Genomic DNA, 24005 nt, shown 5'->3' on the forward strand with positions numbered 1-24005 from the left:
TTCCACTGAAGAGCACGTAAGAATATTTGCTGTTACATATATATAGTACCTGTTAAGTCCTTTGCTAAATCAGGATGGTTCATGAGACAATGGCTGGCAAATTTCACACATTCCAGGCGGATCGGTACGTGGATATCATTAAACCTGATAAAATATAAAGGCACAGAGTGATCTTTAAAATAAGAGAAACAGACATGCATTAAATCTGTACCCAATTTATATTTTTCTAATGAAAGAAAAAAAAGTTTATGAAGGAAAATGCAAAGTAGAACCAAACCATTTTACAAAGTTTCTGATATAAGATGTATGTCTGAATGCTCTGGAACCTCTATATAAACTAGGGCAATCTCCTGTGAGAGCTGTGTGATTTTAAAGAACCTGATTAAACCATATACATTAGGCTCAAATACAAGAATGACAAAAAATTTCCTATAAACATTATACTTTCAAATACATATATTTATGCAAGTGTGCATATACAGTTCATAGAAATATCATAAATCCCAAACTACGTTTGAAAGAAAACTTTCCCTAAAGTATTCCTTTTAAAATATGGGGCATTCACTAATGTATGGCAGATCTCATACTAAACCCTATAGTATATTACATGACTCTAAAAGTGTACCCAAATTACTACTATCCAATTACTCATCACAATTATTACATTGCCACTAATGGCAAAACCACTTTTTACATTACATCTGTAAATATGTATGTATCCCTAAAAAGTTAAAATTCTTTGGTTGATATGTCACTTAAGCCTCTTTTAATCTTTTGTTTTCCCTCCAACTCTTTTTTTCCCCTGTAATTTGCTAGAGCAACTGCTGTGTGTGTGTATGGTTTTATTCCATAATTTAGATTTTGCTAATTGTATCATTCTGAAATGAATTAACAGGCTCCTCTCTCTTCTAAATCCTGTAAACTGGTAGTTAGAGCTAAAGACTTGATCATATTCCGGTCAATTTATTTTTGTCAGACTACCAAAACACCATAGAGGGTATTGTGTTCCTCCATTAGGAAGCACATGATGTTGAGCTGTCTCTCAACCACTGATGTTCAGTCTGTATACGTTACTTTATCACAGAATGTAAAATAGTAATTAAGAAAAAAATTAAGTATCAAGAACATTAAAGTGAAGCCAAGATTTTTCCATTCGATATTTTCGTATGTCTTAATTCTATGAAATCAAAAGGCTCCCAAATCTTACATCATTCAACACCTAAGAAACAAAATTTAGCATTATAAAGGAGAGCGAAAAAGTCTTCAAAATCAGCACCAAATTACTCATAAAAATTAGAAAAAAGCATATGTTCCATGAAGTATACCTCCCCTCCCAAAAGTTATAAAATCTAGCCTCTGGTCCCATACAGCTTCCTGAGTGTTTTGAATTCAGGTACTCAATCCTATATACTTTACCATTTCTCAGGTAAACATGCACCTTACAACAATTAAAAATAAATATACTAAGATGTCTTTTAAAAGACTAACTCCTTAAAGTTGGTGTTATTTAATACTGTGTAAGTTTCATGTCATTAATATTAAAAGGAAAAATTACAATAGGATAGAAAGGTGACATACACATTTACATTAGGATTTCTCCAGTTAAAAACCAAAAAAATACATCCCGGCTAATCCAAGTCTTAATTTAAAGATATAATAAATAACTATATAGTAAAAGTATTTTTGTTTTAAAATATTAAATAAAATAAACTTTAAATTGAGTTGCATAATTTAAACTGATATTCTTCCTTACTGTCTAAAAACTTTCCATTGTATTTAAAAGAAAAAAGTTGGCTTAACTTGACTCACTAAATATAATTATTGAGCTAAATTAGAATCAAGAAATCAGACTGGAGATTTGAAGCTTAACAAACACTTATCAAACATCTTATATCCTCATTTAACAAATCAGAAAAATGAGACCAAAATATGAAATTTACTGTAATCACTGACAGTTTTTATTAAAATGAAAAGAAAGTGGTGATACCATTGCAAATATTTCAACACAAAGAAAATAAAATCAGAGTCTTTAAATCTTACTTTTTTTTTTTTTTTTTTTTTGAGACAGTCTCACTGTCGCCCAGGCTAGAGTACAGTGGCAAGATCTTGGCTCACTGCAAGCTCCACCTCCCGGGTTCACGCCATCCTCCTGCCTCAGCCTCCCGAGTAGCTGGGACTACAGGCGCCGCCACCACGTTTGGCTAATTTTTTTCTATTTTTAGTAGAGACGGGGTTCACCCGTGTTAGCCAGGATGGTCTCGATCTCCTGACCTCGTGATCCGTCAGCCTCGGCCTCCCAAAGTGCTAGGATTACAGGTGTGAGTCGCTGCGCCCAGCCAGATCGTACTTGTTTGTTTATAATTTAACTGCATTATTTGTTATGAGAATAATTTGAGGGGAAAAATTCTCTTTTTTTCTGAGTCAAAGCAGGTTTCAGCCAAGGCATTTGTCGGGCTTTTAATATTTCAAGGTCAGGGATCTCTTTAGAAAAGGTAATGAAATGAATACCTCTCACAGAACAGTGACATACACAAACATATGCAAAATTTTGCAACCATTTCAGGGATTTTGTGCATCATTCAAACCATGCAAGGAATCCAGGCCATCATTTCCTTTAACTGAGAAATACAGAAAGGAAGTTAGGAAGAGAAATACAAATAGTCATTTCTTTATTCACTCTGTGAATATTCTTATCCTGTCAATATCTCCAAACAATCTAATTAATTTTAATTAATTTGTGGAGGGGCTCTATCTCCCAAAGAGGTATTTTCAGTTGGAATTAATCACTGCCTTAAAGTAATAATATTAACTTCATGGTCATAGTACCCTAAGAGATAGCTTTAAAATGTATTATCTTTTAAAAATTACTGAGGATAAAGACTAAAAGGGTAATTATAAATATAGCCAGTCATTAACAACTTTCAAAACTTCCAGAGAACACAGTTTAAACGTGGATAATGTTTTTTTAAAAAAACGGTCAGTAGAATCATGTATTACTTTTAAATGGGAAACCAAAATCATATACCTGCCCAAGTAGCACTGCCAAAGTGGCTTGTTTTGAGAAGCCAATTCCGAATCCTTTGCCCCAAACATTTTTGCCAGTAGTTTAACAACTTGTAGGCGCTCCTCATTATCATTGCTCTAAAATAAAACACAATCACAGCTTTAAAACCATGCAGTAGATATTCAGAATAAGGCTGCCCATTCTTTGCCACGATTTCCCTGATGCTCCAATTCCACAGAAAATCTTTCATGAACTCTGAATGAAAAATTACATAAAAATGCTCACTTTACTTCTCACAAAATTAAATGTCATCATAAAAGCTCTAATTATCTCAAATTCCATTAAAGAAGTACCCTTTCATGAAAATACATCTTTAAAGTTTGTTCCAATGTTAGAAGCCCCTCCTACAATTAAGGTTTATTTCTATTCAGAGTCAAAATAAACTCTTATAAAACCTACCCAGGACCCTTGAAAAACTATGTGTGGTTTTTCAGAACAGACACTGACAGAGGCCAGGCCTACAGAAAATAGAAAACTCTGTGTGAATATACTTTTTAGCTCTATTAGTATGTGCTAAAGTCTCCCAGTAAGACACTTCATCTACATAGACCAGATTTCTAAAAGGAGCTCAACAGTAAAAAGAAGAGGACTTAAACCTGTGAAAACTCAAATCTGTTTTATATACTACACTGGGGGCACCCTAGGGACGTGAACTCAATTTTACTACTGATTTTGGCACTGCCAACAAATGACTCAATGGATAAGTGAATGAGCCAGTCACAATACTAGACTTGAACATAAAGTGTGGGAATCGGGTATATCAAAAGGCATTGATATTCAAGGTGCTATGGAAATGTCACTACACAAATTGTTTTTAAATTTTCAACCAATGCCACAACCTGCCATGCCAAAAGCCCCCACAATATGACCTAACTCATCTCTATTATTTCTCTCTTTATTCCTCTAAGTAATTATATCTCAAGCCTGGCTGTACATTAGAATCATCTCAAAACTTTAAAAAAAAAAAAATTAAAACAAGAACAACAACAACAACAACAAAAAAAAAACCTCAATTCCCCAAAACTCTGAATCAGCTAGTCTGGTTTAGTGCCTGGACAGCTATTTCTTTAAGTCTTAACAAGCAAAGATTCTAATATGCAGCCAGGAGTGATTTAAACTTACTTTATGCTATCTTCCAATTATAATTCTTTGTGTTCCACAAATTTACCCGGAACCTTCCTACCTCTATATGCTTCTGCATGCTGTTTCCTTTGCTTCAATTGTACGCTGTTTGTATCTCTTATGACACTTATAATATCTGGCCTCATATTAGATCTGGATTTTTTTCCTCTTCCTCTCATACTAGATGTTAAGTTTGCTGAAAGCAGGGATGATAATTTCCTTATTTTTGTATTTCTCATAGTGTGTAGGAACATGCATAGCATTTACTCAATATCTTTACTAGAGAAAATCATATAAACCAACAAATAATTAGAGGTGTGACTACCTGCTGCCTCACCCAAATCACTAACCACATTAAAAAGGGGACAGGAAGGCCAGTTAATTGAATGACTCATTTGAGAAACATACCGAAAACATACTCCAGAATATAAGAAGAATACTTATGTACTGGCTACTTGGGGTGTTCACATTACCAATGTGGACTGTTTTGTTTTTGAAAGAAAATCAAAATTTTTAAACACAAAACTCATTTAAGAACTTTTCTGGGTCCACAAGGATAAATAATTATAACTAGCTTTACTTAATCTTACTGTAATGATTTGAAAAAGAAAAGTATATTCTCCAATTCTGCAAATAAAGCTCAATTTTACAGCATAATTTAATGTCAAAGCAGTTAGGAACATGCTACCAAAAAATTTCACTGGGTCGGGGGTGGTGGTTTCTGCCTGTAATGCCAACACTTCGGGAGGTCAAGGCAGGTGGATTACTTGAGGTCAGGAGTTTGAGACCAGCCTGGCCAACGTGGGGAAACCCTGTCTCTACCCAAAAAATACAAAAATTAGCAGAGGTGGTGGCGCATGCCTGTAGTCCCAGCTACTTGGGAGGCTGAGGTGGAAGAATCACTTGATCCCGACAGGCACAGGTTGCAGTGAGCAAAGATCACACCACTGCACTCCAGCCTGGGCAACAAAACAAAAAAAATCCTCTCAAAAAAGTAAAAAATTCACAGAACTATATAAAAAGCAAACAAACTTGCAACATAAGCAACATGAGATAATATGCATAAAGGGAAAGCATTTCACACTATGTGGATAACAAACTCTAAACTATTTTTATGGCCTAAGTGGTCAAGGGAACTACTATAAACTGCGCCTTGAAAACATAAGCATGATGTATAGCTAAGACTTCAAAAGTTAGTCAAATCCTAGAATTTATCTGGAAAATATCTGGAGGAAAATACCATCTTGCTAACCTTACTAATCATTTATTAAGCAGTTACTATTTGCTAGGCACCTGCCAGGCACTGAAGATTCACAGACAGACAAGGCACAAATATGTGAGGATATAATAGTAATACTCCCCCTTCATCTCTTACATTCAGTTAAAACTATTGTAAAAATTAAAAAGCTATAAATAATGCTCTTTGCTAATAACTTGGTTGGCAGAATCATATTATTTTTACAAGTTACCTTTAATTTAAATTCAAGCTGGGGTAAAACAGAGAGCAGCAAATGACTATCAATATTGTAGAGCTCCAAAATTAAGTCAAAGACATGCTCTGACAAATCGCTGATAGATGTTTTCCCAAGCATCAGAACCTGATTAAAAAACTTTTGAGAAAGAAAGCCTATCATTAGTAGAAAAACCAGAGACAAGATGAATGTTTTCAAAATCGTAATTATTTGACCAAATTCATCATTATTTTATACAAAATCAAATTAGGCATATCAAAATATTTTCTAACATTACATGGGAAACCAGTACAGGCTACAGGAAGATAAAACATGGAATCCATCTTGTATACAATAAAACAGACCGAAACATTTCAATAAACATTCTACTTTTCAAATATACTCTGCTCCCCATTATAATATTGACTATATTCTATCCTATATTATTATTTGTGTATATTTCTGGATGGTTAATTTTATGTGTCAACTTGACTGTATTAAGGAATACCTAGAGAGCTGGTAAAGCATTGTTTCTGGGTGTGTCTGCAATGATGTGTTTGCAGAGGAGATTGGCTTGTAGACTTAGTGGGAAAGATCTGCCCTCAGTATGGGCAGGCATCATCCAAATAGGCTTGAAGGCCCAATAAGGCAAAAGGAAGTGAATTCACTGTCTTCTGGATTGGGACATTCATCTCCTATCCTTGGACAGCAGCACTCCAGGTTTTCCTGCCTTCAGACTCCAGACACTGCACCAGCGGCCCAGTCCCCTGCTAGGTTCTCAGGCCTTGCCTTCTGCCTCTGAGAGTAACACCACTGGCTTCCCTGGTTCTCCAGCTTGCAGACAGCCTACCCTTGGACTTCTCAGACTCTGTAATCTCATAAGTTAATTCCCCTAATAAATTCCCTCTCATACATATACATGTGTCTCTCAGTGTGTGTGTGTATTTATACACTATGTGTGAATATACACACACATATATGTGTATGTGTGTCTGTATATACATACACTCACTCACTATTGGCTATTTCTCTAGAAAACCCTGACTAAAACAATGTCTTAATCTCCCCAAGGGTGAGGGAAAATAGCTTGTTCACCTTAGTACATACAGAAGAAAACACCATCCCATAGATACAGCCTTCTTACATTTTCATAGAAGGCAATTCTATGTTTGAAATATGTAATTTTTTACTTCTGATGAAAAACTACCTCTTTCTAATCCTTTGTCTTCTTTTACGTTCTGATGTGTACATATCTACAGGGTTTACAACACTAATTAAAATCCAATTAAAAGCACACACAAACACAACGAAAATCCAAATTTAAACAATTTTTCCCTACCATATAGCTCGCTCTAACTAGTTTCCACACTCAGATCATTTATCATATTACTACTGAAATTGGTAAAGACGTATGGCATAACTGTCAAGTTCCTTTCTATTTAAAACTTTCCAAAAACATAAAAAATTAACCAAAAGCATACCCCGCCATATATCGTTCATGGTTTCCTGAGTCTCACGGGAGAAGGAGTCAAGGATTCTTTATACCATGCAAGCTGCCCTAATCTCTTCTGTGACAGTTAACACACAACTGGCTTAATTACACTTTAACTTTCTATACTGAGAGTACAAAGTGGAGGATTTCATATTTCTCTGTCTTTTCTGCTTACTTTTACTTCTTGCGTTGTTTTTATGTGACTTTTGAAGAAAGAAGAACAAATTCTATTTTGCTATTCTTTCTTTATTGGTTTTAAAACGAACTTGTTTGTCCTTCCTATTTATCAACTTTATAGGAAGAGAATTTCATGACATCAAAGGTTAAATTCTTACTCAGGCTGAAAATAAAGTGGCTTTTTTGCTTCCATTCACAAATTTTCTCCTGCTTAACACATAGTAAAATAAATACTACCTATTTAATAAATAGTATTTTCCTTAATAAAGAACAAAAACCCTTCCCAATCTCACCACCAAAGTGGTCGAACCATCATCATCTTCTAATAGTCTGGGAAAAACTTATTTGAAAAATTAAGAAAAAAAAATCATTCCCTGGTTTAATTTCTCACAAATTCCATTAAAAAACATGTGTTGAACACTTTTATAATCTCCAAAAAGACAATGACCAAGCTGGTCTTCTCCAGTGTGTAAAAGCCTACCTAGCACAGTGCCTGATACAGAGGAGGCACAGAATATATGTTTGGTAAATGAATAAAAAATATGCAAAAGACAGTATGATACAAATATGGGTAAAACAATCCGAGCCCTTCCTAAGGGCTGAAAATTTAGTGGAGGCAGATTTAAAGTTGATTAAAATATTTCCTTCCTAAAATTCTTTCATTTACAAATGGGTAATTATATACTACAAATTAATTTTTTTGTACTGCAAATGCCTCCTAATGAAAGATGTCACCAGTCAGTAATAAATTCTACCTTAATTATAAATAAATTATAAAAAATTATTAATAAATTCTACCTTAAATATACATGGCTAATTTTAATTACAAAGTGCTTTCACATTAAATAACACATTCTCTACCACCACCCAAGCATTACAGGTGCAAAAACAGAGGCTCAGTGGAATTAAGCAATTTAACCAAATTTTACCTATTCCAACAAGGATTGGATGTACTTTTTTCAGTCCAACAAAATAATTTTTTGCCATATCCTAAAATTTGTGATAGAAAAAAGAACTGGTGAAAAATAATATCATTAAGAAGTGATGCATGTAGGAAATTTTTAGAATTATCACCATGTACTTTTTGTTCTTGATATTCCATTTTACCTTTTAAACAAATATATATGTGCTGCTCAGCTTCCTAGGTTGTTGTGTTACAACAAATTCTATTTTAAAAAAATAACTGGCCGGGCGCGGTGGCTCAAGCCTGTAATCCCAGCACTTTGGGAGGCCGAGACGGGTGGATCACGAGGTCAGGAGATCGAGACCATCCTGGATAACACGGTGAAACCCCGTCTCTACTAAGAAATACAAAAAACTAGCCGGGCGAGGTGGCGGGCACCTGTAGTCCCAGCTACTCGGGAGGCTGAGGCCGGAGAATGGCGTGAACCCAGGAGGCGGAGCTTGCAGTGAGCTGAGATCCGGCCACTGCACTCCAGCCTGGGCTACAGAGCGAGACTCCGTCTCAAAAAAAAAAAAAAAAAAAAAAAAAAAAAAAAAAAAAATAACCTAGGCTGGGCATGGTGGCTCACGCCTATAATCCTAACACTTTGAGAGGCTGAGGCAGGAGGATTGCTTGAGCACAGCAATTCAAGAACAGCATGGGCAACATGGTGAATGAAACTCTGTCTCTACAAAAAATTTTTTAAAAAAGGAAAAATTTGCCAGACATGGTGGTTCATTCCTGTAGTCCCGGTTACTCAGGGGGCTGAAGTGGGAGGATCACTTGAGCTTCAGAAGCAGAGGTTGCAGTGTGCCAAGATCACACCACTGAACTCCAGCCAGGGTGCCAGAGCAAGACTCTGTCTCAAACAACAGTAACAAAAAAATTTAATAAATAAATAACCTATACTACCACAGTGATTTCTTAAGTCTTGATATGTAAGAAACACTATCTATTAAAAAAAAAAAAAAAGAAAAAAAAAGAATGTGTCTGTATGTGTGAATGAAAACCAGAAAAGAGAGAGAAGTGGGGTTATTATCTCAGTATCTTACTCCTATTTTTACTTGCTAATTCTCAACTAGGAAGATCAGTAAATAATGGCTTTTTCAACTGTAAGTCCAAAAGGGCTAAGAATGATTTCTAACACTGAACTAATTTTACCCTACTACAAGACAATTAAGTTCACTAGAAAGTGATTTTATATGTAATTATAAAGGTTTGAAATGGAAACCTAAGCAGACATAAAGGAACTAAAGGGAGGGAAAAAGCAATTCTTATTTCTTAGCTAACCTTCAAATAAGGCAAGGAATAAGAAAACAGGGAGAAATAAGAAAATAGTGGACAAGGTACTGGAAGAAAGTATATATAATTCAATGTGTGCTCAGAACACTCTGCTTGGCCCCTGCTCCCCAGCTTTTGATATAGATACAATATGAAAGTTTGGGGAGTTCACGGGGGAAGGATTCTATTTCTGCACGCAAGAATAACAGGAAATTAACACAAGGTATAAGTGATAAAGAAATGTTTTTACCTTGATGTATTCTGGGATTGTTAAAAATATTTCCTCAGCCTTTTTTTCTTTAACTTCTATTATAAATATTTTCAAACATACAAAATTTGAGAAAACCATATAACGAACCTAATCACCTAACTCTAATAAGTTTCATCATTTATTGTGGATTTGTTCTTTTAATTGCCCAATCAAATATTGATTTTCCCCAATCAGAGTAGAGATATCAATACGGTACAGTGATCTTTTCTTATTTTAATGCCAGAAAAAGAAACCAAAATAAGATGTGTTCCCCCGCAATTCGCCCAGAAAAAAAAGAAGAGGAAAAAAAGAAACTGGCTTGGCAATATGAGTTTAAATAAATGGCCACCAGGAGGAGCTCACCTAGTGTGCTCTAATGGCCCATGCAAATAGTCATTTAGAAGTACTTGAAGCAAGGGAAAAGGATAATTACAGAATGTTTAAGTCTAGGTCTACACACTTCAAGTGCCACTAAGCCAATGATGAAAAAACTCAATCCAACCAATTTATCTCAGCCAATACCCATAGCTTAAAAACTGCAGAAACCAGTATTTGAAGTTCCCTGACAATCTTGGAGCAATTAAGATAGGTTACAGAATTTGATTCCACAGCTTCTGAAAGTTTACCCTTCAAAACAATTTCCTTACAAATTAAATTAACTTTTCCAAATCATCGTATGTTTAGGATTCTCTAAGGCTATAAGCCAGAAACAAAAGCTGGAATTTATTAAGTTACTGTTTTATGAAGTATGTTAGTTTTCAAAGTACATCTTTTCATGATATATTTCATACACTGACTTTAAATTTGTGTATACTACAAGAAAAACTCTCCCTCAAAAAATTTTAGGAGAATGCATAAGTAATTACTAAAGGCTTTCTTTCTTACTTTACTCAGGAATGCAAATTTATATCCTTTACTTGTCTGGAGGTGAGTGAAACTGAAAAGCAGGTGGAAGGACTGTACTGTTACACAATTCCAAGCGGCACCATTAACACTGTACTCTACATCTGTATTCTAGGAGGCACCATTCACATAGAATATAATATGAATACTGCCACCTAAATCTGTACAACTCAAAAGAACTGTGGAGAGAAAATAAAACTTACCATAAACTTCTGTCAGTGAACCTAGCAGCTAAAAAATATTTCTTCTAAAAATAAATACAAGATAGTCAATCATAAGTAAGTAGATATGGGGTGATACTGAAAGGGCTCATTTTATTACAATTGTTCCTTTTTTTCAGAAAAGATAGATTTATATGGAATCTACCCCAGGAATAGCAATAGATAAGCAACTTTTACTAAATCACTACTGCCATTCATACTTGCCTTCAATTTCTAGGTCTTAATATTAGTTCATATCTTCTTCTTGTACAAATCAATTTAAGCTCCAAAAACCTGTAAGCAATGTCTCTGAATAATGAAAAGTTTCACATGTTTTATCTAATTACATTTAACTCTATTTCTATCAGTAGAAACAAACAGAATATCTTGCTAACCAAAATAAAACTGTTTAAGTTCTCAGGCAATTTGAAAGAAAATAAAGAACAAATAGGATGAAAGCAAGCCTTCCAAAAAATATTAAGCAAGAATAATTTTAAGAAGGAGAAAGAAAATATATTACTTAAGGGTTAAAACAACACAAATTTGTTGTTTTTAAAACTATATACTATCTGACGAGATTTTGCTTCTAGCAAGTCTTTAAATTTTCGGTTTAATCCTTCTGACAACCAATTATAAGTAAGACTTACATTGGTAATATATGGCTCAATAGCTTGAGCTGTCCTCTTCAGTAAAGCCTTTGCCAAATCATATGCTTGCTTGTTTAAATTCTGAAAAATATAAACAGTATCTATATTATATATCTCTAACATGAAAAGCAAAATATTACCTGTATTCAAAATGCTACTCTTGAGTAAATGAATGAAAAAACTAAGACTCAATTGGAATAAAAGAGAGAAGGCAAAACCACTTCTCTTTTTAAGGACTAACTGGCCTACTGGATCTAAGATTCCATCCATGTAAGGATAATTATATTCTCTTCCTATTTTGTTCATAACATAATGTAAACCACATAGAAATGGTCAATAAACGCTTATTAGATAGAGTCATTCTAGATCTAGTCCCAAAATCAAATCAGTTAATTACAAACACAGGTTGTTCCACTCCAGGTCCAAAAAAACCCAAAACATCCTAAGAGAATGAATGAACTATGTTCTAGTGTGGGCAGCAATGGGGATCCGTAGGCAGGGAAGGACAAAGGAGTTTTCAGCAGCTGTAGGAAAGCAGATTACTCAAACACATTTCAGAGCACAAGTAAGTAGAAGGATACAACAGAAAATACAACAAATGTAAAGTATGGAGGGAAGACAACAAGAAAAAATATAAGAAGAAGAAATGTTTCTCAGAGACTTTAATAATGATACAAGGAAGTAAAGAAAAAAATGGAGTCACTACTCCAGTTTAAACATATTCCAGAGAACAGGAACACTGTATATATCCTTAAACTCACACTCTTTACTCAGCATATTTTTAGATTTACCTACCTTAATGCTTGCATTTTATTATTTCATTCATACTAACTGCTGTTTAGATATGATATACTACAGATTCTTTACTGATTCTCCTATTCACTGACATTATATGTCTTGTACAAGTCTCCTTATGTAAATGAGAAGTAATTTTCTGTAAATTCTATCTTGGCCAGTTTTCAATTAGGCTGTTTAGTCTTGCTCTTATTTATTTTTAGATTTTCTCCATAGACTCTACGGACTAAACTTTCGTCAATTACAGATGTTCCTCTACTTATGGTGAAGTCACATCTCAATAAACCCATAGTAAGTCAAAATGCATTCAATAACCCAATAAACCCATCATAAAGTAAGTCAAACCATTAAGTCAGGAACTGTCTGTACATGTATAACATATCTTGGTCTATATTTGTCTTTTCACAGTATTTATGGTGTCTTAAAGTATGGAGACATTTTTCATTTTTTTTTAATTGATATGTATGTAACAACTGTGCTTATTCTGGGGGTACATGTGCTGTTTTGATACATGTATACACTGAGTAATAATCAAATCAAGGTACCTGATATATCCATCACCTCAAATATTTATGTTTTCTTTGTCCTGGGAACATTAAAATCTTCTCTTTTAGCTATTTTGAAATGTAAATTATTGTTAACTATAATTTCCCTACCGTACTATCAAATACTAGAAAGAGGCCAGGCACCGTGGCTCACACCTGTAATCCCAGCACTTTGAGAGGCAGAGGCAGGTGGATCACCTGAGGCCAGGAGTTCGAGACCAAGGCTAACCAACATGGCGAAACCCTGTCTCCAATAAAAATAAAATGAGCCGGGCGTGGTGGCAGATGCCTATAATCCCAGCTACTTGGGAGGCTGAGGCAGAAGAATTGCTTGAACCCAGGAGGCAGAGGTTGCAGTGAGCCAAGATCGTGCCACTGCACTCCAGCCTGGGCAACATAGTGAGACTCCACCTCAAAAAAATAAATAAAATAAAATAAAATAAAATAAAATAAAATAAAATAAAAAACTAGAAAGAACTATGCCTTCTAAGTGTATTTTTGTACTCCTTAACTTCTCTTCATTCCTCCCCTCCCCAGTTCCTTTCCCAACCTCTGATAACCACCATTCTATTCTCTACTTCCATGAGACCTTTTTTTAGCCCCCACATGAGTGAAAACGTACTTGTCTTCCTGTTCTCATTTTATATCACTTTACAAAATAACCTCCAGTTCCATCCATGTTGCTGCAAATGACATAATTTCATTTTTTTATGGCTGGAATAATATTCCATTGTATACATATACCACATTTTCTTTATACACTCATCCATTGATAGACACAGGTCAATTCCACATATTGGGTACCACAAATAGCTTTTATTTTTAATGTAATCAAATATATCAATGCTGTTCTCATACGGAGTTGCTCTCTGTATCTTTAAGAAATTCATTCCTATCTTGAGGTTAAGATGTTTATTTTCAAACAAAATTTTTAAAATTATACTTTTCAGATTTAGACCTTTATGCCACCTGTAATTTATTCTTATGTATGGTCTGAAGTATCTAATTTTTATTATTTTCCATATAAGTGCTGAACTGTCCTAAAACCATTCATTAAATAATTTCTTATTCCCTCTTTGATAACGTAATACCCACTCTCTCAGCTTCTATATAAGGATGCTTCTATTAAGAAATTCTCCATTATTTCCATATGTCCCTTTGTCTATCACTGACTGATTATGGCCAAAGGGGCACATGAAAATAATGTCAAGATTAGGTCCCTGTTTTCTTATTCTTCTTTAAAACTGTTTGGCTATTATTGGTTATCTGCTCTTTCATGTCAATGTTAGATTCATCTTGTCAAATTACACACAAGTGCACGTTATCGGTTTCTTTCTTTTTTTTTTTTTGAGACAGAGTCTCACTTGGTTGCCCAGGCTGGAATGCAGTGGTGTGAACATGGCTCACTGCAGCCTTGACCTCCCTGCAAGCGATCCTCCCACTTCAGCCTCCCAAGTAGCTGGGACTACAGGCATGCGTCACTTCCCCAGCTAATTTTCATAGAGACAGGGTTTTGCCATGTTGTTCAGGCTGGTCTCAAACTCCTGAGCTCAAAGTGATTCCCCCGCCTTGGCTTCCCAAAGTGCTGGGATAACGAGAGAGAGCCACTGAGCCTGGCCTTGGTTTCTATTTTTGATTGAATTATTGATCAGTATGCAGAAGACTGACATCATTATGATACTGAGTCTCCCCTTCCATAAACAGTAAATCTCTCAACATATGTAGGTTTTCTATTATGCTTTTCAGTCAATTATAACAATTTTCAACATAAAGGTGATACCCATTACGGTTAAATTTCTAAGTACCTTACATCTTTGTTAAAGTTACAAATGAAAAATGTTTGAAATTATGTTTTTGTATCTTCTTATGTCTCACAACCTTCTAGAATGTTCTTATATTTTCTATAAATTTGTCTGTACACCATTTTGTGTTTTCTGCACAATCACATTTCGGTTTAGTTTCTTCTTTCTAATCCTTGTATACTGTATTTGTCTTGTCTTATTCCACTAATGTAATACACCTACTATAATGCGGATTAAAAATAGCATGCTTAAGATATGGAACCAATCTAACTGTCCACTGATGAGTGGATAAAGAAAATGTGGTATATATACACCATGAAACACTACTCAGCGATAAAAAGAATGAAATAATGTCTTTTGCAGCAACTTGGATGGAGCTGGAGGCCATTATTCCAAGCGAGGCAACTCAGGAATGGGAAACCAAATACTGTATGTTCTCACTTATAAGTGGGAGCTAAGCTATAGGTACACAAAGGCACACAGAGTGATATAATGGACTACAGGGAATCAGAAGGCGGAGAAGGGACAAGAGATAAACACATTGTGTACACACTGGGTACAATGTACACTTCTCAGGTGACGGGCACTAAAAGCTCAGATTTCACCACTATACAATTCATCCATGTAACCAAAACTCACCTGTACCCCAAAAGCTACTGATATTTCAAAATATATAAATATAAATAATACCAAATTTTTTTAAAGCATGTTTGCCTTTTTGCCTGAGTAGAGGCAATATTTTTACAATGTTCCTCACGTCAAAGAGAATGCTTCAACATTTCACCATTAAATACTGTAACATACATTATCTCCTTATCAGTTTAAGTTCTATTTCAAAGTTGCTAAGTTATAAATTATAATGAATTGTATCCATCTTTTTCTGTATCTATTAAAATTTGTCTTTCTCTTTGATCTATTAAACAAATATCTTAGTCTATCACTAACATTTTTAATGTCACTCCATCCTTGTATTCCTAAAATAAAGCCAATTTGGTGATTATCAATAGTATTTTAAATCATTCTGGAAATTACTATTTTATATTGGAAATCAATTAGCCTATTTTTTTTTTCTTGCTTGGCTTGCACCTGGTTTCCCTAGGAAGATTATTCTCTGCTCATAAAATGAGTTATGGAGTAGTCCTTTCTTTCTATAATTTGGAAGTGTGCTGAAGGTTAGGAATATTTGCCACTTAAATGATCAATAGAAAAATCCTGGTAATGGGTTTACAGATCCTTTTGTTGTTGGTTTGAGTTCTGCTGCTATTATTTTTGCTGCTGCTATCGTTGCTATTGTTGTTTGAAAAAAAGAGCTTTGTTTTATAGGCAGAGTTTTTAAAACCAACTAAAAGTATTGGTTGTAGGCTATTTGTCTTGATTTTCTCTCAAGACAAATTTCCCAGGTTATATTTTCTAGGAATTTATTCTAATTTCAAATATGTTAGCATAAAATATTCCTCATGGAATTGTCTTTTGATCTTTTTCATGTTCACTGTTTCTCATTTCATTCTAAAACTATACATAGATACCATTTCCTTTTTTGTGATCGAGATTTCCAAGCATTTGCTTATTTATACATTTTTCAAATTACTAACTTTGGGTTTTGAGGGAATGTCATGTGTTTTCTATTTCACTAATTTCATTTCTTCACTATTTTCTTCCTTGTATAATTTATTATCATAACGTTTTTATTACTCCTTGAAATGGACATTTAGCCATGAGGTTACACTTAAAGTGTATCCTGCAAGTTTTAATATGTATCACTTATCCTTTCTAAATATTTTAACTGCCATTATGACAATGTTTTGTCAGATTATATGTTTGCTATTAAATTACTGGTTTTGTGTTTCAAATCCTATTTTTATAAACTCAGTTTACCTGATTTATAATCACTAAAATACATGTTAAAATGGAACACAAATAGTGAATTTTCTTCTTGTTAATGCTTGTCATTAAATTAGCAGTTTTGTGTTTGAAATCCTCAATCTTTTTATAAACTCAGTTTACCTGATTTATAATCACCAAAACACATGTTAAAACGGAACACAGGTAGTGAATTTGCTTCTTTCTGTCCATAATTCTTTCACTTTGTGTTTTATATATTTTGAGCCTGTGTGCATAGAAGTTTAGAAATCTTCCTGAGTACTGAATCTTTTCTTATTATATAAAGCTCCTCTTTATCCATTAAAGACTACTAGGTCTAATATAAGCTATCTTGGTTTTCTTTTGGTTTACACCTGCCTGGCAAGTACTTTTTCCACCCTTTTATATTCGACCTTTTGTGAACGTATTTTGGTTTTATTTCTTAGTAAAAATAACCACCCAGATTATGTTCAATCTAGTCTGAGAACCTGTCTTACATGGTAAATATAGGCCACTTACATTTACTGTAACTCTTCCTTTTATTATAATCCTTAAAATTTTAACATAAATGGTTCATTTAAAGTTCAAATTTAATAGCTCCAAATGCTCCTGGTTATCCCAGGATCATATCACTTATTAATTCCATTAAACCACTGTATTTTACATAAGATTACATTTATTCTCTAACACTGCAAGTGAGAAGTCAGCAGTCAGTTTAGCCTTCATTCCTTGGTAAGGGCCATGCCTTTACCTTCTGGGTGCTTTATACATGATTTCTCTTTCAGTATTCCATAATTTCAGGATGGGCCTGGACAGGGATTTCCTCTATTTTTTTTTTTTCACTCTAGTCATGGTACTTTTTCTCACTATTCCATAAATTAATGGCTTTAACCAATTCTAGAATATTTTAAGCTAACTTCTACTCGAATATCATCTCTTCTCAATTCTCTATTTGTTATTCTGAAATCACTATTAAATATGTCAGACCTTATCTTTCATGTTTCATCTCACTGTGCCTGTATAATTTCCTCACATCTATCCCAGTTCTCTAAATATCTTTTACATACAATTCAATCAAGGTTTCTATTTCGGTGGCCATTTTTCCTTTTCTTTTTCTTTCTTTTTTTTTTTTTGAGACGGAGTCTCACTGTGTCACCCAGGCTTGAGTGTGCAGTGGCACAATCTCGGTTCACTCTAACCTCCGCCTCTCAGGTTCAAGCAATTCTCCTGCCTCAGCCTCCTGAGTAGCTGGGATTATAGGCGCACACTGCCACGCCTGGCTAATTTTTGTAATTTCAGAAGAGACAGGGTTTCACCATGTTGGTTAGGCTGGTCTTGAACTCCTGGCCTCAGGTGATCCACTTGCCTTGGTCTCCCAAAGTGCTGGGATTACAGGTGTGAGCTACTGCACCCAGCCATTTTTCATTCCTAATGAGTTTTTCTACTAATTTTCTCCTTTAATATGTCTAGTTCTTTACCTCTTAAACATTTTATCATTAATCCTTTCAAGAGTATTTATAATTTTTTAAAAAATTTTGTCAGAATGTTTTATTCAGTGTCATTCACTAAATTGCAAGGAGCTATGCAAGTTATGCAAAGGGCTGCAAAATAGTAATTGCCTTGAGAAATTTCCACCCTAAGCTAAATGGACTAAGCAAAGATTGAATCCGTAAGTACTTGGTTTACTAGATCCTACGATTCTAGTTTCTGGAAGTACCTACAGGTCCTCTCCCCACAACAAGGCCAAAGAGAAAATGTGTAATCAGGAAGGGTGGGTTTATTTTCCCCAACAGTCTTCTCCATGACAATGGATGGATGGAGACCTCAGATGCCTCTGGTAGTCAGCTGCTCAGTGCAGAAAGCCAAGCTAGATACTGGATTTGTGTCTAGGAGGGTTTGTCTTGGCACAGTTGACAAGTCGATGAGGGTTCCAGAGAGCTAGGCTGAGAGTCCAGTCAGGCACAGCCCATTTGAAAGGCTTAGCAGGTCTCTCCCTGGGAATTCAGCCTTCCTCCCTAGGGCATTCTGTGGCTAGATTCATAACCTCTGTCTTCTCACCTGAGCACACAGGCAGTAGAGTTTGTGGCATCAGGACAGGTGTTCGTTTGTCCAGGGGAAGTCACTAGCTGGGCCCCAGGCTGATTTTTAAAAATGGATTAACAGGGATTATAACTAGATGTGGGCACCAAGGTGAAGGAGACAATGGGACAAGCCTCTGCAGATCTACTTGCCAGCTTCCCCCTTCCTTCTTGTGGTCACCAGAGGCAGAAGTGAGGCTGGTCTGGGTAGAGTCAGCACATGGTGTGCTCCATTCAGAAGGTGCAACAGGAAGGAGTGAGGGGTGGGAAAAGGAGCAAGATGGCAGCTGACTAGGAACCCACAGCACACCAGGACCTGTGAATTTTATTTAATAAATATATTATCTGAATTTCTGAGCTCTAATCTTGCTATTAGTAGTGTCTGCTAAGTTTCAGGATTCAGACACTGTTTTCTTTAAGAGTTTGATTTTTGAATTATGAAATCATTTTCACTCAAGCATTATTTGTGTCAATCCTGCATAGCTCTACACTGAGACTATATCTTGCCAGAGAGGTCTTATATTTGCACAGATAATTACACTGGTGATTCCTGTCCTCCTCTCCTTAACCCACAGCCTTCTAAATTACAGAACCGTATTTCTAACTGGAGATTCAGTCATTTTCTAAAATCAAAACACAAACACACACACACACAAACACAGAAACATAACATCTTAACATCACACAGGCAAAAAACACTGTCACCAACATATTACTCCTCTCCCATTTAGTAGAGACTTCCCTTTAAATTTCACCAGTCCTCTCTATCTACATATCTTTTAGTTATGGCCCTACTCGGTTCCAACTTCTGACAAGTAAGTTATGTAACAGCATCTAAGTAGCTACTAACTCACTCCCTGAAATACACTCTATACACAACTGAATCAAAACAAATATGTTATTACATGAAATCTACAATTTCTTACTAGTGACTAAGTGTATCTTTTTATTACACATTAAACACAATAAATATGTATTAATATAACTAAACCAATAGATTCTCTAAAAGGTTAAAGCAGGATAAACCATATTTAGAACCTAAGCACAAATTTTAAGCCTTACTATTAATAGGCATTAGACACATTACAGTATATATTGTTACTCACCTTATGAGCAGGTACCAGATTTACTAAAACTGTATCCAAAAGCTCCTGAGACACTGTATCACCTTCACAAATAATAGAGCTCATAAGGTCTACCATGTGCATATGGACTTTCTGATTGTGGCCATTGCTGAAATTCAAAACAGATTTTGTTTCAATTACAACTGAGATATACAGGATTTACTCTCAAGATGATACTGACAAGCATTATGCTTCACAAAAATAATACTAAAATATTAAATAAAATTCTATGTATATTCATTTAAAGCTTCCCTCTCTCCCACATCATACAATAGTATACAAATTGTATTTTTAAGCTACATTTCTTAAATTATTTTTCCCTAATTTTAACCAGTCTCACAATCAAAAGTAATTACATCAAAAGTAACTTCAGTTCTGCCTTAAATTCAGAAAATTGAATTGCTTTGAAGTTAATTCTAGTAAATAATTTTAAAGAATACACAAAAAGCTCAAATAGCCACATGCATTAAGAAGTCAGTATGTATTTTTTATAGACAAATAATGCAAACCAAAAAGTTTTACATTGGCCTTATGCCATTCCTCTAACCAATAATTACATATAAATACAAAATCAAGCTCTATTCATTTTTGAAACATGTATAAAAATAAATTTAAGTTGTGTTAAAAGTTACATCTCTTAGCCTTCTAATATTAATTATAACAGTTTATGCAGATTCACCTACATGTTCAAAATTTGTTATCTTTTTTTAATGTTACATACTTAATAAAATAAACTTACTTTATAACTGAAAATAAGGTTCTGTATAGCTGGGTGAAAATTTCATTGCTATCTTCTAACTCAAAGCATATGTTATATGACTTGACCCAAGCAATGTTCTAAAAATAAGAGGTAAAAAAGTGAAAGTCAAACATTTTGATTAGTAAAAATATATAAACAAAAAAAATCAGTTTAAAATGTCATCTCGAGATACAAAATATTGCTTACCTCAAGTAAATAAAAATACCTATTGAATTGTGGGCTCTTTGTATCCTCTAGCCCCTTCAACTGTCTTGTTATAAACATAAATATATCCTTAAACAAAAAAAAGACAAAGTGCCATTCAGATTATGAACACTAAATGAAAATATCCATGAAATCCCTAGAGTTTATTCAGCACTCATGTGTACATATCATAATAAACTATAAAGAGCCAGAAAAAATTTTTATTTGGCTAAAATTTTTTTAAAGTACATCTCTGTATGAACAACATTAAATATCTTACATTAAATATCTTACTATCCTTCAAAGGAAAACAGTAAATCATTTACCATAATCTTAAAGTCAAAAAACTTCATCTTACAACAAAAGATAAACAAATAGACCTGAAAACTGAGACAGCTAAAATTTATGCTATTTTTAGAATAAAAAGTGTTGTAATGACTGAGAGCTGATCAGGTTTCCTGGAACAGCAAAATATATATGGTAATTAAATAGCAAAAGCAGTTTAGGAAACAATTTTTGTAATTGCCAAATGACAATACAATAGATACCACAGAGAAGCTCAGACTCTTAGAAGTCAATTTGTCAAGCTTCCTACTAATCATTGTAATTACTTGCTTTTCCCTATCTTTCTAAATCTATTCCCATCTCATATTTTTGACTAATTTACTATATCTGCATTTGTATCTACATTTGTATACAGCAACCACACAATCAAGTCTGCATAATAACCAGCTAACAACACGATGACAAGACCAAATGAGCACATACCAATATTAACCTTGAATGTAAACACACTAAATGCCTCAATTAAAAGATGCACTGTGGTCAGTTGGTTAAAGAAGCAAGGCCCAACTGTATGCTGTCTACAAGAGACTCATTTCATATACAACAACACTGATAGGGTCAAAATAAAGCGATGGAGAAAAATCTAACAAGCAAACAGAAAACAGAAAAAAGCAGGGGTTGCTATTCTAATTTCAGACAAAACAGGCTTTAAACCAATAATGATAAAGAAGAGCATTACATATTGATAAAGGGTTCAATTAAACAAGAAAACCTAACTATCCTAAAAATATATGCATTCAACAAAGGAACACACAGATTCATAAAGCAAGTTCTTAGAGACTTATGAAGAGACATAGATAATGACACAATAATAGTGGGAGGCTTTAATACTACACTGACGGAATTACATTATTGGGACAGACATCTAACAAAGATACTCAGGACCTAAACTCAGCATTTGACCAAACGGGCGTAACAGACATCCACAGAACTCTCCATTCAAAACAACAGAATATACATTCTTCTCTTCTGCACATGGCACATACTCTAAAATTGACCACATAATAAGCCATAACAATCTTCGCAAACTTTTAAGATGTGATTCACCACATAATGATGACCACATATGTTGAAGTTGACAGCCAAATCAAGAACACAATACCAGCTGGGCACGGTGGCTCAGCCTATAATCCCAGCACTTTGGAAGGCCAAGGCGGGTGGATGGCTTGAGCCCAGGAGTTCAAGACCAGCCTGGCCAACAAGGTAAAACCCCATCTGTACTAAAAATACAAAAAAATTAGCCAGGCATGGTGGCATGTGCTTGTAGTCCCAGTTACTCAGGAGGCTGAGACAAGAGAATTGCTTGTACCCAGGAGGCAAAGATTGCAGTGAGCCAAGATTGTGCTACTGCACTCCAGCCCGGGTGACACAGCCAGACTCTGTCTTAAAAAAAAAGAAAAAATACACACACACACACACACAACACAATTCCATTCACAATAGCTACAAAAAGAATACCTAGGAATACAGCAACCCAGGGTGCTGAAAGATCTCCACAAAAAGAATTACAAAACACTGCTCAAAGAAACCACAGATGACACAAACAAATGGAAAATAATTCCATGTTCATGGATAGGAAGAATCAATATTACTAAAAAGGCCAGGCTGTCCAAAGAGCAATTTACTAAATGAAAAGCTATTCCTATCAAACTACCAAGGACATTCTTCACAAAATTAGAAAAAAACCATTTTAAAATGTCTGTGGAACCAAAAAGGACCCCAAACAGCCAAGGCAATCCTAAGCAAAAAAAAAAAAGAAAAAAAAAACAAAGCTGGAGACATCACATTACCCAACTTTAAAGTATACTACAAGGCTATACTAACCAAAACAGCATGGTACTGGTACAAAAACAGACACACAGAACAATGGAACATAATAGAAAGTCCAGAAATAATGCTGCACACCTACAACCATCTGATCCTCAACAAAACCACAAAAACAAGCAATGAGGAAAGGACTCCCTATTCAATAAATGGTGCTGGGATAACTAGCTAGTCATATGCAGAAGACTGAAACTGGACCCTTTCCTCAAACCATATACAAAAATCAACTCATGATGGATTAAAGACTTAAATGTAAAACCTTAAACTATAAAAACCCTGGAAGATAACCTAGGAAACACCATTCTGGACATAAGACCTGGCAAAGATTCCATGATGAAGATGCCAAAATCAACTGCAACAAAAACAAAAATTGACAAATGAGACCTAATTAAACTAAAAAGCTTCTGTACAGCAAAACAGTTAAGAGACAACCTACAGAGTGGGAGAAAATATTTGCAAACCATACATCAAACAAAGGTCTAATACTAAGAATGTATAAAGAACTTAAACATTTAACAAGCAAAAAACAACCCCATTAAAAAGAAGGCAGGCCGGACGTGGTGGCTCACGCCCGTAATCCCAGTACTTTGGGAGGCCGAGGTGGGCAGATCACAAGGTCAGGAGTTTGAGACCAGCCCGGTCAACGTGGTAAAACCACTCTACTAATACAAAAATTAGCCGGGCGTGGTGATGGGCGCCGGTGATAAAAATTACTGGGGAGGCTGAGGTAGTAGAATCACTTGAACCTGAGAGACAGAGGTTGCAGTGAGCCAAGATTGCACCACTGCACTCCAGCCTGAGCAGCAGTGCAAAACTCCGTCAAAAAAAAAAAAAAAAAAAAAGAGGGAAAAGAACATGAAGAGACATTTTTCAAAAGAAGATATACGTATGGCCAACGTGCATATGAAAAACTGCTCAACATCACTGATTAGAGAAATGCAAATCAAAACCACAATGAGGTATCATCTCACACCAGTCAGAATGACTATAGATAAAAAGTAAAAAAAAAAAAAAAAAAAAAAAAAAACAGATGCTAACAAGGTTGCAGAGAAAAGGGAATGCTGATACATTACTGGTGGGAATATAAATTAGTTCAGCCATTGTGGAAAACAGTTTGGCAATTTCTCAAAGAACTGAAAACAGAACTACCATTTGACCC

The 24005-nt window shown here is 34.9% G+C and overlaps 1 protein-coding gene across 5 annotated transcripts in view; it reads right to left on the bottom strand.

Annotated features, from left to right (window-relative positions):
- LOC139359138 (PDS5 cohesin associated factor B) overlaps positions 1 to 24005 on the bottom strand; it is a 189756-nt gene that overhangs the window by 98804 nt on the left and 66947 nt on the right. For all 5 annotated transcript variants that reach the window (XM_071081479.1, XM_071081480.1, XM_071081481.1 and 2 more), the window contains exons 4-10: positions 20681 to 20767; positions 20474 to 20571; positions 19717 to 19843; positions 11531 to 11611; positions 5656 to 5796; positions 3026 to 3141; positions 50 to 144 (exon numbers count right to left, since the gene is read on the bottom strand). In XM_071081479.1, the coding sequence (XP_070937580.1) occupies positions 50 to 144; positions 3026 to 3141; positions 5656 to 5796; positions 11531 to 11611; positions 19717 to 19843; positions 20474 to 20571; positions 20681 to 20767 (745 nt within the window). The remainder of the gene's footprint in view (positions 1 to 49; positions 145 to 3025; positions 3142 to 5655; positions 5797 to 11530; positions 11612 to 19716; positions 19844 to 20473; positions 20572 to 20680; positions 20768 to 24005) is intronic.

The sequence above is a fragment of the Macaca nemestrina genome, chromosome 16 (genome assembly GCF_043159975.1).
Source record: "Macaca nemestrina isolate mMacNem1 chromosome 16, mMacNem.hap1, whole genome shotgun sequence".
Taxonomy (NCBI): domain Eukaryota; kingdom Metazoa; phylum Chordata; class Mammalia; order Primates; family Cercopithecidae; genus Macaca; species Macaca nemestrina.